At 44.0% G+C, this 15423-nt stretch overlaps 1 protein-coding gene across 2 annotated transcripts in view; it reads left to right on the top strand.

The window, feature by feature from the left end:
- The first annotated feature begins 2939 nt into the window (after nt 1-2939).
- Nucleotides 2940-15423, top strand: part of wrap53 (WD repeat containing, antisense to TP53) — a 16845-nt gene continuing 4361 nt past the window's right edge. Inside the window, exons 1-8 of one of the 2 annotated variants that reach the window (XM_084544603.1) lie at nt 2940-3138; nt 3588-4043; nt 4146-4326; nt 6656-6751; nt 8906-9014; nt 9600-9688; nt 11579-11802; nt 14040-14251. In XM_084544603.1, the coding sequence (XP_084400729.1) occupies nt 3770-4043; nt 4146-4326; nt 6656-6751; nt 8906-9014; nt 9600-9688; nt 11579-11802; nt 14040-14251 (1185 nt within the window). In that variant the 5' untranslated portion in view covers nt 2940-3138; nt 3588-3769. Of the gene's footprint in view, nt 3139-3587; nt 4044-4142; nt 4327-6655; nt 6752-8905; nt 9015-9599; nt 9689-11578; nt 11803-14039; nt 14252-15423 lie in introns of both variants that reach the window. The other variant, XM_084544602.1, reaches the window with a different exon arrangement.

Below are 15423 nucleotides of genomic sequence, written 5' to 3'. Positions count from 1 at the left end.
CTTCAAGAAAACCAATCTTTTTCTTTTTTTTTTTTTTTTTTTTTTTTAAAAAGAAAATCTAGTTTGAGATAGACTCGCGTGAGTTTCCCTTAGTTTGCCAGTAACCCTGAAAGAATCGGGGATGGAATGGAAAACCACACGGACTGAGGTGCTGGACATGCTGCAGTGGCTCCAAGACTGACTGATAGCTAATTATCGATATGGAGGTTGCCGTGGCTACAAAGAGTGTTTGATCAACACGCACAGTGACGGAGGCGGGCGCGGGGTGGAAGGAGCGGTTGGCAAGGAAGCTTTACCTCCCGACCTGGCGACTGCCTCCGGAGCTGTGGAGTGACCGCAGGAAGACAAGTATTTGACATTGGTAAGACGTCGTTCTCAAAGAGTAATTCTGTTAATCTGGTGTTTTTGTCCACAGGCGGTGGTTGACGGTGTCTTGTGCTGTTCTCTTACAGGAGTCTGGCTGTTGTTTATTTGCTGCCCTCTGCAAGGAGGATCTAACCGACGGCCGACCAATGAACCAGTTAACCCTAAACGTGTCGTTTCGAACTGAACCCCAAGAAACTTTTTTTTTCTTGACCTCGGACCGGGCAGGCCCGTCGGCATTATCAGCTGGGACGGATGAAGTTACAAGGCAGATCAATCATTGAGCCCATCTGCGTCCTACGACGACGAGGAGGAGGAAGCGGATCAGAAAAGGCACGCCCAGATGTCGTCGTCGTCGTCGTCATCCGCCTCGGCCTGAAACTTTCGGGGGAGGTCGTGTAAACCAGCAGGAGAGGAGACCTGCCCTCCCGCCCAGGCGTCAAAAGACAAAAAAAAGGACGAGCTGCGGTGGGACGTGGCTGGATTACATCTCATCCCCCCCCCCCCCGCAGCAGCTGTGGAACTGGATGAACTGAAAGAATTGTACAAAACGAAACAGAAAAACTTTAAAACAAAACTACATGTCACATAGATCCAAGCGTCCAAAGGAGTGGCAGACACACTACATGCACACGTTAGCAGCAGAAAGTTACATTGGCTCTCCTCTGGAACCATGCCTACACACAAACACACACACACACACACACGACATGGGTACATGAATAGCAACTCACACAAAGACACACAAGCATCAACGCTCACCAGTATAAACGCTGAGCTTTGTAAATAATGTAAAAGTTTGTTTTTTTGTTGTTTTTTTTTTTTGCTTTATTTCTCTGTTCAACATGCCTTAAAGTTGTATAGTTGAGTCGTGAATGACTAACTGAAAAAAAATAATGTTCTCAAAATGATTTAAGTTGGAAACCACCGCGTTAACTGTACTCTAAGGGTCACAGTGAGACCGCTTTCTGTCGGAGAAACAGAATCGTCCTGTATAAAACCTGCTTATATGTACATCTGATCACCTTTTAAAGTTACTAGTCGACTACAGAATAGAGCAGCGAGTTTGTTTATTTTTATTTTATTTTTTTTGGTTGATCTAACTCGGCTGGTGGCTTTCGTTGCCCTTTTCGTTTTTCCCCTTCGAAATGAAGAGTTGATTTTGTTCAGATTTCCCCATTTAGATTATTGCTGAAGGTGCAGGCTTAATAAAGGGCTTAAAGTCTGTGCTGCCCGGAGCTGAGCTGACCGGTGGAGGGTCGTCTTGAAGCACGGACTTGTTTCTGTGAGACTACTGTTGTGTCGGATGCACGGCAAAAACCGAACCAGATTGACCAACTTTTTCTTTTTTTTTAACACTCCAGTGGACTTAAACGCTTTGGACGATACAAAGGTACTTTTTTACTAGTTATGAGAGGACTTTGCAGGCTTGTGTAATTGTAAGAGCGAGCTTGTGACACTAAACTTTGAGGTGGGTCTCCACTGGGCCCGGGTCCGTCTTCGCCTGTCGGTGCTGCCGACCACAGAGTAGACGGGGGAGTCGTCAGTTGCGTGTCTGAATCTGGATGGAAGTCTTGTTCTGTATATTTATATCTAACTGGATTTCAGGGGTTTCGCGTTTTAAGTCAACCCAAGAGTTAGTTGTGTCCTTGGTAACTAATCGGCGCGTGCAGTTTTTTAATCCGCATGGCACATTGACATTAGTCGAACATCAGCGTAGGCGTTTAGGTTGCGCGCTCATCTGCTGTAAGACGATGAACTGAAGTAGCTCCGGGAGTCGATGCTAAATGGTTTTTCTAAATTTCAAATTGTCGTAATCAGTTGCCAAACACAGACGGAGGTAATGGCTCTAAACGTATATGTGTGTGTGCTCAAGTCTCTTATTGTGAAAGGCTTTAAAAACAACGATACCTGTGTTTGACGTTTTTTTTAAGAAGCTGTTGTTGTATGGTTTGTCTTCTTTGGCTAGTCTCTCTATTTTACTGCACTGGAAAGGCTTTTATAATTAGACAAGCTGCAGTGTTGTTTTGGTGACATTTAAAAAAAAAAAAGAAAAGAAGGAAATAGCCCTGGATGATGATTGGCCTTTTGAATGGGTCCCGTCACAGCCCCCCGTCCCCCCCGTCCCCCTCGTCCCGGTCTGCTTGAGATAATATAAAGTTGGTCATCTGGTTCTTTTGTAGCTGGTCTCTTTTGTTCCAGCCTTACTGATAAAAACCCTTATACTCCAGTCAGCTCAGCTCCTTTTGCTTAACAAGTCTTTGAATGTTGTTTAAAAATAACAGCATACATGTTATGAAACTGCTTTTTGGAAAAGAACAACTGAAAGAAGTGTACATAGTTTGGCTTTTGTTTGTTTGAAGAACAAAATAAATACTAAATAAATAGCATTTAGCTTTGACTGACTCCGTTGTTTCTTTTTTGCTTTTTACTATTTCTCAAGTGGATGTGTTGAAAACACACGTACAAGTATAAACACACCACAGTTCACGCTCGCTTTAAAATCCGCCCCCTCTCTCTGTGAAGTCCCGTTCGCGTTAGTAACAGAACTCTCGCGATACTTCGAAACACATGGCCGTTCACAATGTTTACAACTTCTCGTAATGAGCTTGTGAGCGGAAACACAAACTCCTGAAGAAGGAGGACTTCGTTTCGTTTCGCGCGTTTGTCGTTTTCTCCGGTTTTTGAGTGAAAACCGCAGGGGATAAAAAAAAAAAAAAAAGCGTTTATATCCAAACTGAGAGCAGAACTGAAGGCCGGGCAAGCCACTACAAGGTATGTAGCATCTGGCTGCTAGCATAAGCTAATGCTAGCATGAGCTAAAGAGAGGCGGTTGACTGCGTTTAAACGGACGGTTTGAGGGAAAAATGAGCGTTTCTTCTTTTTTTTGCTCACTATTAAAGATGTATAACGGCAGCTGGGGCATGTGTGGGGTAATTATTTACGTTTCTGTGAAGTAATTTAAGCTTTAACTTAGCGAATATGATATCAAAGCTAGTTTGGAGGGGCTGCACGTCACGACTAGCCACAGGTGTCCAACTGCTGCTCTCACGAGCCACAATAATATGCTCCTCTAAGCAAGTAACGTCTAATTTAATTCACCCTTAGTCTAAATTTTTCACATTTCACATTTAAGTGTAAGTTATTATTCAATGATGCTCTACTTTTTGGTCTCACCTTCCTTTCTCCCCTCCCCATCTTTGCCCTTCTCTTCTGTTTTCCAGGCTGGTTGGTGCTGTGATGTCCTCGTACCCCAACAGACTCAAACATCCCTACTGCAGGAAGAAGCACTATCCTAGTAGCACCTACCTCACCCACGTTTGACAGCCAACCCGCTGCACACAAGGCACTTGGAAAACCGCGTGGAGGCTTTGACGGGAGAGACTGACAAAAAAACAAAAGAGAGATGTCCGATTCGGCTGGAGGCGGTGAAAGCGGAGGTGTGGCGGGCGCGGGGCAGGACTCGGAGGCGGACAGTGAGCCCCCTCAACAGGTCCCACCTTTACAACTTGATGGTGACTGCTTGGAAGAAGCGGAGGCGGCGGAGGAAGGCGCCCCGCCGTCTGCAAAGCGGCCCAGGATGAGGGAGGAGGAACGGGGTCTGGATCTTGTTAACCTGCACGAGGAAGTACCAGCACAGGCTGGCTTGTTGCAGGAAAACTCAGACCCGCCAGCTCAAAGTAGAGTATTGCTTTTATAGGGTGCATGTGTCAAATGAAATACCAGAAAAAGAATATCTTTATATGCTGGTAGTAAAATTAACTCTCTATCTCTTGCAGCAGAGCTACCGCAGTGTGAGGAGGACAGTCAAAGAGGGGAAGACGTAACAGTCCTCGTGGACGGTGGAGAGAAATGCCACCAGAATGGAGACGGAGGGCATGACGCCTGCTCGGAGGGAGACACGAAACCAGAGGAGGAGCACAACGGTAACGGATCTGCAGACAGCCCCGGTGAAGGACAACAGTAAGTGGGAGGAAGGTTTATTTTTAACCTGGATGTCGTCATAACTCGCGCTAAAGATACAGCAGACGCAGCCTCAAGTTAGCTATTTCAGGCAGGGTCGAGTTAAAGTGAAACGGTGGAAGAAGCTTCGGTGCATATGCTGCTGAGAAAAATGTTCAAGTAACTGAAAACTCGCTGTGCAGTAAGACAATTAAACACGATGAAGGTCTGAGCAAAATAAATTTGCACCTTAATGTGATTAAAATGAGCTTCTGCTAATGCATCTTCAAGTTTTATCCTTGTTATTTACCCCCTGTTATTTTTATTTTGCAGTTTTAGTGCCCTCATCAGGCCAAGTCATTTATTTTTACCCCGTGGAGGGCAGTAATACGCCCTGTAATGTGAAAACTGCCAACAAATGTTGATGATGAAGAAGAAGAAAGCAGAAACAAAGTTAGTTATCAAGTTGTCTGCGTTTAATGCTGATGTTGACTGAGTTACGAACTGAGCAGGGAGCTCAGATGTTAATGAGAGTAACTTGAAAATGTTCACTTCCAAGTACATTTAAAACAAAAATATATAAAAAAGTAGTGAACTATGGAAATCATGATTACATATTTCACCTAGACTCCTCTGTCTGGTCCTGCCATGACAGAAGTTAGCTCCTGGGAAACTTTTCTATCCAATTCAATGATTTCTTTAATGCTCTTGTCCTTCCTCCTCCTGCGTCTAGCTTCCACTAGCAAACTATGCAATTATACTAAACTTGATAACAGCTGTGCTAGATGTGTTTTTATTATATCCATAATGATCCAGTGCATAAAAATATGTAGAACGTCTACCGTCTGGCATCACTCGGTGTTAGTGAAGATGTTAAATTACTGGGCTTTTGGCAAGTGACAAATTGAAGTGATACAAGCCTCATTTATTAAAACACCTGTAAGGATGTTGTGTTAGAAGTTACCCTGCTTCCTTTTAGGGGTGTAACGGTACAGACAAGTCACGGTTCGGTACGTACCTCGGTGTGGGAGTCATGGTTTGGTACGGTTCGGTACAACGAGGAAAAAGCAACAAAAACTCATACATGTATAAGACTAGCTTTTTTAAGTTATTTTGAACAGACACTAATTAACTGAAAAAAACTAAAACCACCTCCTATAAAAAAAAAAAATTAAAAAAAATGCATATCGAGTGATACCGTCTTTTTTGCGTTAGCATGTTTGATGTGTTTCCAGCGACGTACCGCACCTCCACGAAACATCGTCGGCAGACAGTCTTTGTCCGGTCCATCACTCGGCTCTTCCAACTTCACACTCTCCGTTACTTTTCTTCTTCGTCCGTTTTTCTTCTTCTGTAGGCTAATAACATTTGCTGGCAGCTTTTAGGCTCATTACCGCCACCTGGATTGAAGTGAAGACTCGACTTTTTCTTCTTCTTTTTTAAAAAGGCTACTCATTCAGATGTATTCGCCGTATGACAGCGTGCACCGAACCGTGATGCCCGTACCGTGACACTACGGGACCAAACTAAATACCGATACACCCCTACTTCCTACGTGTGTTTTGTAATAGCACCTGTATTTAAAAGCACCGAAGTATAAGCTAAATAATTGATGCTGTCATTCGTCGTAATGGCAAAATTTGGGGGCAGTAACCAGGATGAACAAACAAAGTAGTTAAATATGTAACTAGCTCCAGTGACTCTGTCTGAATGGAGCAGCTCAGTACTTCCAGTTAAAAAATTTTTATGCAAATCCACACAGGGATGTACATTCAGCAAAGTGTGTGACCCTGAGATGGAAGATGATTGGATGATATTTGATATTATACCATGGTCTGGGTGAATACTCGATTCTGATTGGCTGGAGGGTGTAGGTTAAAAAGTGATAATGTACACCTAGGAAAGACGTTCCGTCAGATTGCCTGATGACAGTTCTAAATTATTGCGCTGGCTCAAACGCTAGATGGTAACCATGGCAACGGAGACTCAACGTTATTTCAGTTTATTCATCGCAACAGCAAGACAGACAAAACATGAGTGATTTTATCATTTCTTTTAAATTATTTGGTGAGTTTGACAACTTTGAAGACTGGGATGCAGCAGAAGAAAAAGAGAAGTGGGGGAAGGCGTCGGACGGTTCACGCCTCCGCGTCGTCCATTAATTTCTGTTAATGGACACCTCGTCGGGCATTATCCCTTACTTAATCAACGTTGTGGTTGTACTTAGCCACCTTCATGTTCTCTAGTGAGACAATATGTTTATTTTCAGTGGAAGGGAAGAGTTTGTATTATTTATTACTGTTCTGTGTCTTTGACTGAGGACTTGTCCTTGTCTCTATCCCGTCTCCAGGCTCGGCTTAGATTTTACCCAGAGCCCCCAGATGCTGACCGGTTCCTGGACTGAGTATTCAAACTTCCCAGAGAATTACCTGAAAGGCTGTAAATGGTAATCTCTCTCTCTCTCTCTCTCTTTTTTAATATTAACGTGACACCAAACACACCATGAGGTTTTGAAGGCGGTAAATGTAAAACTTTAATGTCATTTTCACATTTATTGTGAGTCCGTTTTCCGATTAGGACAAATAAATACGACTTGTTCAAGGACAAATGTGCTGCATTTTACATTCGTGCCCCGCGGCAGATATCAAGGACAGCTATTGATCTGCTGGATTACGGTGAGAAAATAATTTCCCAAGCTGTCCAGCTAAAGTAAAAGGATTATGTGCAACATGTTTGTCTTCCTCAGTAAGGTCAAAGTGGGAACACGAGCATTGACACTTTGTTTTCCACTGAAGATATTATCTTGAACAAAAATACCTGACAGTGTTATTTATGTCTACATGCTGTCAGTGCACGCTTTTGTATAAGCTGCTTACTTATTATTGTGTAGCTGCAAATGCTTAACATGATCTTGTCGTTTCTTTTGAAGTAAAGTTGTATGAGGAGTAGACCCTCAGACTGGGGGAGCAGGTGGGAGTAGTAACTGTAGTGTCGACTGTTTAGAATAATAATGTTTAGAGTCTTATTAACGGGGAACTGAAGACGGTAACCAGACTCCACTGACTAAGACACTCATTCCACCTCACAGGACACAGGAGTTGTTGGTTAACAGCTGTGAGTGTGAGTTTGGTGTAACGTGTTGATCCAGATCCGAAGCAAGCTCGTTAACAAATCAAAGTCCCCCATTGAGACGGATTAACTAACTGATCGAAGAAGCAGCAACTTCTGTTGCTTTCTTCTGTGAAGAAAATTACTGTTTTTGCCAGCGGAGTCTTGCAGCTTTGAAGAGAGCGATATAACAACGTCAGTTCCCCGTTGGAACAAAGAAACAGTTGTCTGGAGGCAAATTAAAGTGGTGAAAATATGGTAAAATGATGTTATTCTTGTTGGTTTAGACTTGTTTTTAATGGCTAAAATGTGTTCTGTTGTGGTTAACGCTGATGCCTCACAGCAAGAAGGTCTGAATCCATCGGCCGACTGGGGCCTTTCTGTGTGGAGTTTGCATGTTCTCCCTGTGTCTGCGTGCGTTCTCTCCGGGTACTCCGGCTTCCTCCTACCGTCCAAAGACATGCTTGTTAGGTTTACTGGTGATTCTAAATTGGTTGTAGGTGTGAGTGTGAATGGGAGTGTGAACAGAGAGACACTGTGTTAGCCCTGAGATAGACTGGAGACCTGTCCAGGGTGTACCCCGCCTCTCGCCCTATGACAGCTGGGATAGACTCCTTGTAACTGGTGGAGGTCAAGCAGAGCGTATCTTCTGTAATCGCTTGTTCCTGTTAAAGGTCGCGGGGTCTGCTGGAGCCTATCCCAGCTGTCATCAGGCGAGAGGCGGGGTACACCCTGGACAGGTCTCCAGTCTATCTCAGGGCTAACACAAAGAGGCAACCACCCACACTCACATTCACACCTACGGCCAATTTAGAATCACCAATGAACCTAACAAGCATGTCTTTGGATGGTGGGAGGAAGCTGGAGTACCTGGAGAGAACCCACGCAGACACAGGGAGAACATGTAAACTCCACATAGAAAGGCCCTAGTCAGCCCATGGATTCGAACCTGGGACCTTCTTGCTGTGAGGCATCTGCCTTTCCACTGTGCCCCTCCGAGTGTAGTATTAATTAAACAAAAACGTGAGTGAGTCCGGAGGAAGTGTGGTTGGGTCATTGATAGCGCAGCTCTGCGTGGTTCCACTCTCGGACCGTACTGCGCAGACTCTGGCTCAAAACTTGCCAGATGTTCCTGCACGTATCTCTACGGGAAAATAGCTTCAGTTTGTCCAATGCAAGGAAGTTGAGACACGTTGCCCATATTTATACAATCTATGGTTTTTGTACTTCTATTCATCGCTGCTTTTCCAAACTAGGGGCTTGTTAACCGCCACCTACATTAGATAATATACTGACGATGGATATGTACATTTGCAACCCCTCTCTATAGAAATGAAACCATCCATTTGACTATGCCCTTGCTGTGAAATGAGATTCCCACTGATGGCATTTGAGTGTGAATATATTTATCCCTGCCTTCCATTTTCCACAATTTCTACAGGTTGTTCTAACTTGTTTTTGTCTTTTTTTTCTTCATCTTTTTCTCATCCAGGGCTCCTGACGGTTCTTGCATCCTGACCAACAGCGCAGACAATGTGCTCCGTGTGTACAACCTCCCTCCAGAGATTTACAGCTACAACTGGGACTTGCTTCCTGAGATGGTGAGCGTATAATAGTTTGCCATCAGGTTTACAGTTTTTGTTGTTGTTTTAAATTATGTTATGAAGAGAAATCCAGTTATTAAAAAAAAAAAAAACTATTAATCACACAGGTCACGTAGAGTCAAATCTATTCCTGCCTTCTTAATTATGTTTTTGAGATACTTTAAGCATACAGCATCAGATTGCAGCACGTTTAAGGTCATTTTCTGCATTTTGTTTGTGTAGCAATCAAAAATAATTAAAAAAATAAACAGTTTAAGCAAACTGTGTTTAAAGTTTGTTGCGTCTAAAGTGGCGATCCAATCTCTTTAGTTGCATTACATGCAGATTGGGATCACTGAACGAAATAATTGAAATATAATCCATTTTCTTCCATTACAGAGATTTCACAGGCTTTATGATGAGGGTATGAAATCGAACGCTGATTGCTCCGTTTCTCACGTGTGGCCACAGGCTTTTCACATTGAGTTTTCCTACAAGGACAAGTCTGCGTTGTTGTCAAAGTCCCACCTGTTTTCGTATCCACATCTGCACTGATGCATCCCACTCCTTTCTTTCTTTCTCTCTTTCTTTCTTTCTTGGCAGAGTCCAGTGCTGAGGATGGCCGAAGGCGACACCATCTACGACTACTGCTGGTATCCCAAGATGAACTCGATGGAGCCGGACACGTGCTTGTGAGTTGAGCGGAGACCATTGTCTGTCCTCGGCTCCCGGCGGGCCGTTAAAATTTCACCTGGCAGATGGTGAAGGATGTAAACACAGACGAGGCACACTTAAGGCTTGTTGCGGTGATTGGTATTTTTAATTTAAATCTCAGATGGTTAGGTTGGAATTAGGGTATGAGTAAGACTTTCTGTATGCTTAAGCCTGCCTAATAGACTGTCCGAATATAGAAGATATTGTTGACTCATTCGTTAATCCCTCGGTATTTACACCCGTCGTGGGAGCCGAGTGCCAGCATGTAGAGAACCTGTTAGAGCTTTCAGATGCCTCTCATTACGAGCGAAGAGCTGGCCGTCGTCTTCCTCTGTCACGATCCGCTCGTCTGTTTGAGGCCCACGGTGCGTTTCAGCATGAGTTAGCCCACTAACAGCACTCCCGAGTCCAGTAAACACCTAAAGGGCCTTGTGATTCCATCTGGCTCGCTTTTTTTTTTTTTTTTTTTTTACCTTCGGTGTGCAGTCGTTTTTAAAAATGCGGTAATTATGACATCACTGTGTGTCGGTGTGTGTGCTGTGAAGCGAAAGCCAGCGTCCGCAAACACCCGGCCGCCGCGGCGGCGCAGAATGCAGATCGTCTGTGTAGTGAGAGACGTCGAGCCGCGCTAACGAGCTGAGGTCAAGTTGCCAACAGTTTGCGCCGCGTACACCGCTCCTCCCCCGGCTCCCATCATGCTCCAGTTTACAACCTCCACCCTCCAGCAGTTCCCTCTGATCAAGGCCCAGCGTTGGCGCCGCTCCATCCTCACACCAAGCAGCCTTCACTGAGCAAGGGGCGGTGGGTGGATCAGACGCCGGACGCCGGGAGATGAGAGCTGTATAAACAGCGGAACCGTCAACAAATGTCTCATGTGGACAATGAACCACTTGAAAGGGTCTGTGAGTATATGCCAGAGCTTCCCAAAGACCTGCCCGTCATAAGGATGAGGACGCCAGTAGGGGCTCGACTGCAAACACTCATCATCCTCAGATCGCTGCCACCTTTCAGAGAGGAGCTCCTGCAGGGCACAGTCAGGTGGTTGGACATTGTCGAGGGCCGGAGCTGCCAGATAAAAGGCTGTGTTGGCGATTATTAAAAACATCCACAGCAAACCTGTTCCGTCTCCCACCTGCCTTCTTCTCTGCCTCTTTTCCCGTCGTCATTTTGTTTCCCAGCCCTCCCCCCCACCCTCCCAGAGCTCCTTGAACCCTCTGTCTGCCAAAAGCTGTGTGTTGTATATGCCCTCGCCTGTAGAGAGGGAATAAGGGCCCCTGTTATGGCTCGGTTAAGTTGCGCTGAGTTCTAGGCATTGCTCCAAGCTAGCAGCAGTCTAGCATTATAATTGGGCATTTCCCTGCTCTGGAATAAAGCCGTGGCTCAGAGGGGCCATAACAGAACACGGCTGCAGCGGTAGGGGCTAATTTCCTTTGTCTAATTGAGCCGCAGTGATGTTTCAGCATTTGTTCAGTGCCCGATAATTAGACTTAAAAAGGCATGGCCTGATTTGAATCAATAACAATGCGCTGTGGTCTTGTCTCCATAACGAGGCACGGCACTCTGCTGTGTATTTGTTTTGATGCATTGATACGTTCAGGTGGTGGAGGAGCAGCAGATGTTAGAAACTGAAATGAAGCCTTGAGGTCATGCACCGTATATTCAGGAGGATGTTAGCAGCCTGTTTTACTTCTCGCAGGTAAAACTTTACTGAGCGGGTTTAGTTGTTTTGCATTTAGACACATGCTGTGTTCCTTCACTGCGCTCTGAAGGTGATCTAGTGCTCTGAAATGATTCTTAACTGCTTATTTATTCATTTCTCTGCTGCCTGCTTTCCCTGAGTTGTCCCACGTGTCCCTTCTCTTCCACAGTCTAGCCAGCAGCAGCCGCGACAACCCAATCCACGTGTGGGACGCGTTTTACGGGGAGGTGCGAGCCAGCTTCCGGCCCTACAATCACCTGGATGAGCTGACGGCAGCTCATTCCCTCTGCTTCTCGCCAGATGGCTCACAGCTCTACTGCGGCTTTGACAAAACAGTCAGGGTCTTCTACACCGAGCGTCCCGGACGAGACTGTGAGGAGAGGCCCACCGTAGGTGAGTTAACAACTTACGAGAACGATTTGAGCTTCTGGAGTCGACAGACGTGTTGGCATGTCCAAATCACACGACCGATTTAAAGGGGAACTACTGTTTTTTACAACCTGGACCTTATTTCTGGCATAAAATACGATTGTTTACTCACCCATACAACGTTTGTGTCATCTATAGTGGTTTGGGAGATAATTAGATCAGCGTATATCCATATAGTGGGAGTGACTCTAAAGAGCCTCTAAATAACGCATTATCTCCAGAGAAACTCGTTCATTTCACCAATATTTTGTTATGATACGCTAGTGCTATTCCCAATTGAGTCCAGAGTTACCTGTTATCATCATCCAGGGTCTGTAGATTGGCCTCCAGACCCTGGATGTCTTCTGACCTGGATGATGTCATCTCTGCGCGCTGCACACACCCGCGACGGTCGGCTTGTTTACCTGTAATTTGCTACTGCTAGTTTTTTGTAACATGGCTGAATATTTATCCGATTCTGAGGTTGTGGACGAACCACAGCAGAGATGACATCATTCAGGTCAGAAGACATCATCCAAGGTCTGAAGGTCAATCTACAGGCCCAGACGCAGTCTCACTGAGTCTCTGTTTCAACTTGTGTGGAAAGTGCTAACTTCAAACTATTTGCTAGTTTTTAAATTGTGTTGATGGGCAAAGTAAAACTAGACTTTACGGCATGCTTTTTCCTGAATACTGTTGTCATGTTTCGCGCACGTTTAGTGCAGGTGAAAAGCAAAATGCTAGCAAGCGGAGAGTTGGGGAAAAGTTGTTGGAGTGACGAAGATGAAAGAGAGAAGCGAGTTTTGAGATTTGAGGAGAGATTCGTGACGTTTAGCCGTTACTTATTGTGACGCCCAATAGTCTTACAAATGGTTGTAAGTAGTCGTAAATAACTTTGTTTGCTAAATTTGTACATAAGCTTTTGAAATTTGCAGTTTAGATTTGCATTCTAAGTTATAAAAATGGTTCATTAAACAGGTTTGTGGTTGTAGTTTTTCCTAGTTGTTTTTAGTGTGGTTTTAGGTCCAGTGTGTTAATACAGTATGTGAAAATGATAAAATAACTGTAAAGTCACACGTGTGAGGTTGTGCTGTAAAGAATGAGACCAAACAAGGCGAGGTAAACCGTTATTAAGAGGAAATATAAAGGTAAAACCAAAAGTACTCAAGTAGTCAATTATACTACAAACCTCAGAGAGTTAAAGACATTGACTGATCACCATCACCACGATGGCTTCCAGGCTAATACATGAGTCACATAAAGTATGTAATTAGACTGGGGACTGTTTTGAAAATGCCCCCTGTTGCTCAAGGACACTCTGAACTTTTAAGAGTAAAGAATCATTTAAAAAAAAAAAAAAAAAAAAAAAAAAAGAATTGTTTTCACAAACGCAAGCAATCAGAAGGACCAAATCTAAACAGGGTCATTGTGAAAAGTATAATATGAAATCACTTGTTTCTTCTTCTTCTTTGGTATTCCTTACCTTAGCACACATAGACGACAGTTAATAAACGCCTGGAATAAGGACTTAAGTTTTTGTTTTTCTTGGGTAATGAGAAAGACTCCGACCTGCTTTATTGACGACTCTACATTCTGCTGCAGTCAATCGTTGGTATCTATGGATCAGCCAGAACATGAGTGACATTAATTGTCTGGTTACAACGTTGTGCTGTGAATTATTAATATTATTATTATTGTTGTCTGCACCACCTTAACCGAACCACAGTTAAAGATTGTTTTTTTGGATTGTCCTTGGTGAGCGGTGTGTGTCAGAGTAACATCCCACGTAAATGCTTTGACCCACATAGGACAAACCTAGCAACAGTACACCTCAATGGTAGTGGCTTCAGACTGCACAGGACAATGGATCTGAGACACTGCTAGACACTTCAGAGGTCATATGTCCAAGCCCCGATGGATCAGAGGGGTGGCCTGTACATTAGTAGGCAGGTGGTTTTAATGTTGCGGCTGAAACTTGTAACGACTGCTTCAAATTTCTTCTAAAACATGTAATTTCTAAGGAAAATAAAAGGCAACGATGCATAAAAAGAAACCAAATATGTGCATTGTTAAGAAACGTGTTCCCTTTAGAGCCGTCACGAGTACGGGCGGCGTCAAAAAGTCAACTTTGAATACAGACGAAAGTAAACTGCGTCAGGTGAACGATGAAAAAGCCGAAAGCCCTGCCAAATTCCTCTCTCTCTCTCTTGTCCTCGCTGCAGTGAAGAAGCAAGGCCAGAGTGGCATCATCTCCTGCTTTGGCTTCAGCCCTTGCCAGTCTGTTTACGCCTGTGGCTCTTACTCCCGCTGCGCTGGCCTCTACTCCTGCCAAGACGGCACCCTGCTGGCTCTGCTGCCGACCCGCCACCACGGAGGCCTCACCCATCTGCTCTTCTCCCCCGACGGCAACTACCTGTACACAGGCGGGCGCAAGGTGAACACACACACACACACACACACACTCGGCACCTGTGGGTTTTGTGTAAGCAGGTCACAAATGTCTGCAAAATTGATTTACACAAGCGCTATGAAAGGTTTTGCATAAGCGCCTTATACGATAGCATAATCAGCGTGTAATGAATCTGATTAAGCAGTAAGGTTTTCCCCTAAAACAATCTAGAGCAGGGGTCATCGGCTACATTTGTCCGAGGGCCAGGATTGGAATGGTCAGACGTTCTCGTAAAATAAAATAAATATTGTATCCTAAGTAATATATTATTATTTGATATATTCATTTTCCTTCCACTTTTTTTTTTAACCTTTGTCCAGTGTTAAGACTCTTTTTACCTGTACTACCGCCGCAAACCACTAGGGGGCGATTGCGTTAGCATGTCCATCCCGATGTTAAAAAAAAAAAAGTGTCGGAAAGGGACATGTAACGTCTCCCATTAACCAATACGTGAGTATTTCAGTTGCGATTTTCTTGATTTTATTTTATTTGTTTTTATTTGTTCACAGGCCACTTTAATTAGATGTGAATTGGATGTAATAGTTTATTTATCATGGGTTTCTATTTGCCGATGTGCCGCTCTCACCATGTCCTTCTCTGTTGTGTTGAGAGTTGGTTGTTGTTGGAGACGTCCCAATTGTGTGCTATTTGTGTAGGGGGGAAAAGAAAAAAAGCCCAAGCAAGGACATTTGTGAAAAAAACAACTTCACAAAAGAGATAAAATGAGCAGGTGAAACAATTAATATAAATAAAAAAGTTAATTGAGTGCGAGGAGTCTATCCTCATTTTATGATTAGCACAAGCTACTTTCCAGAAGGTGTTGTTTCATTAATGTTTCATTAGTGTGTGTGTTTATTTATTTATTTATTTTTATTTTTTTAACAACTCTCCCCAACTGCTCTATGGAGCGGTTGGCATGGCAACTGGTGGTCACCAATATGTCGCATGCTGTTTCTATAGTGTCAAATAACTAAAATGAAATTGACGCTTGAACTTGCATCAACATTATATACAACTACCTAAAACGACAGAAACCATCCTTGGGGGAAAAAAAATAAAAATAATAATAATAATATTTGTGTATTTTTGGCCCAAGTCCCGCCCACTAACATGGTAGGGGGGTGGAGCTTATGAGCTATACTGCAGCCAGCCACCAG

The sequence above is a fragment of the Chelon labrosus genome, assembly GCF_963514085.1.
Source record: "Chelon labrosus genome assembly, chromosome: 1".
Classification (NCBI taxonomy): Eukaryota; Metazoa; Chordata; class Actinopteri; order Mugiliformes; family Mugilidae; genus Chelon; species Chelon labrosus.
The sequence above is the reverse complement of the archived record's forward strand: the minus strand, read 5'-3'. Positions and strand labels throughout refer to the sequence as shown.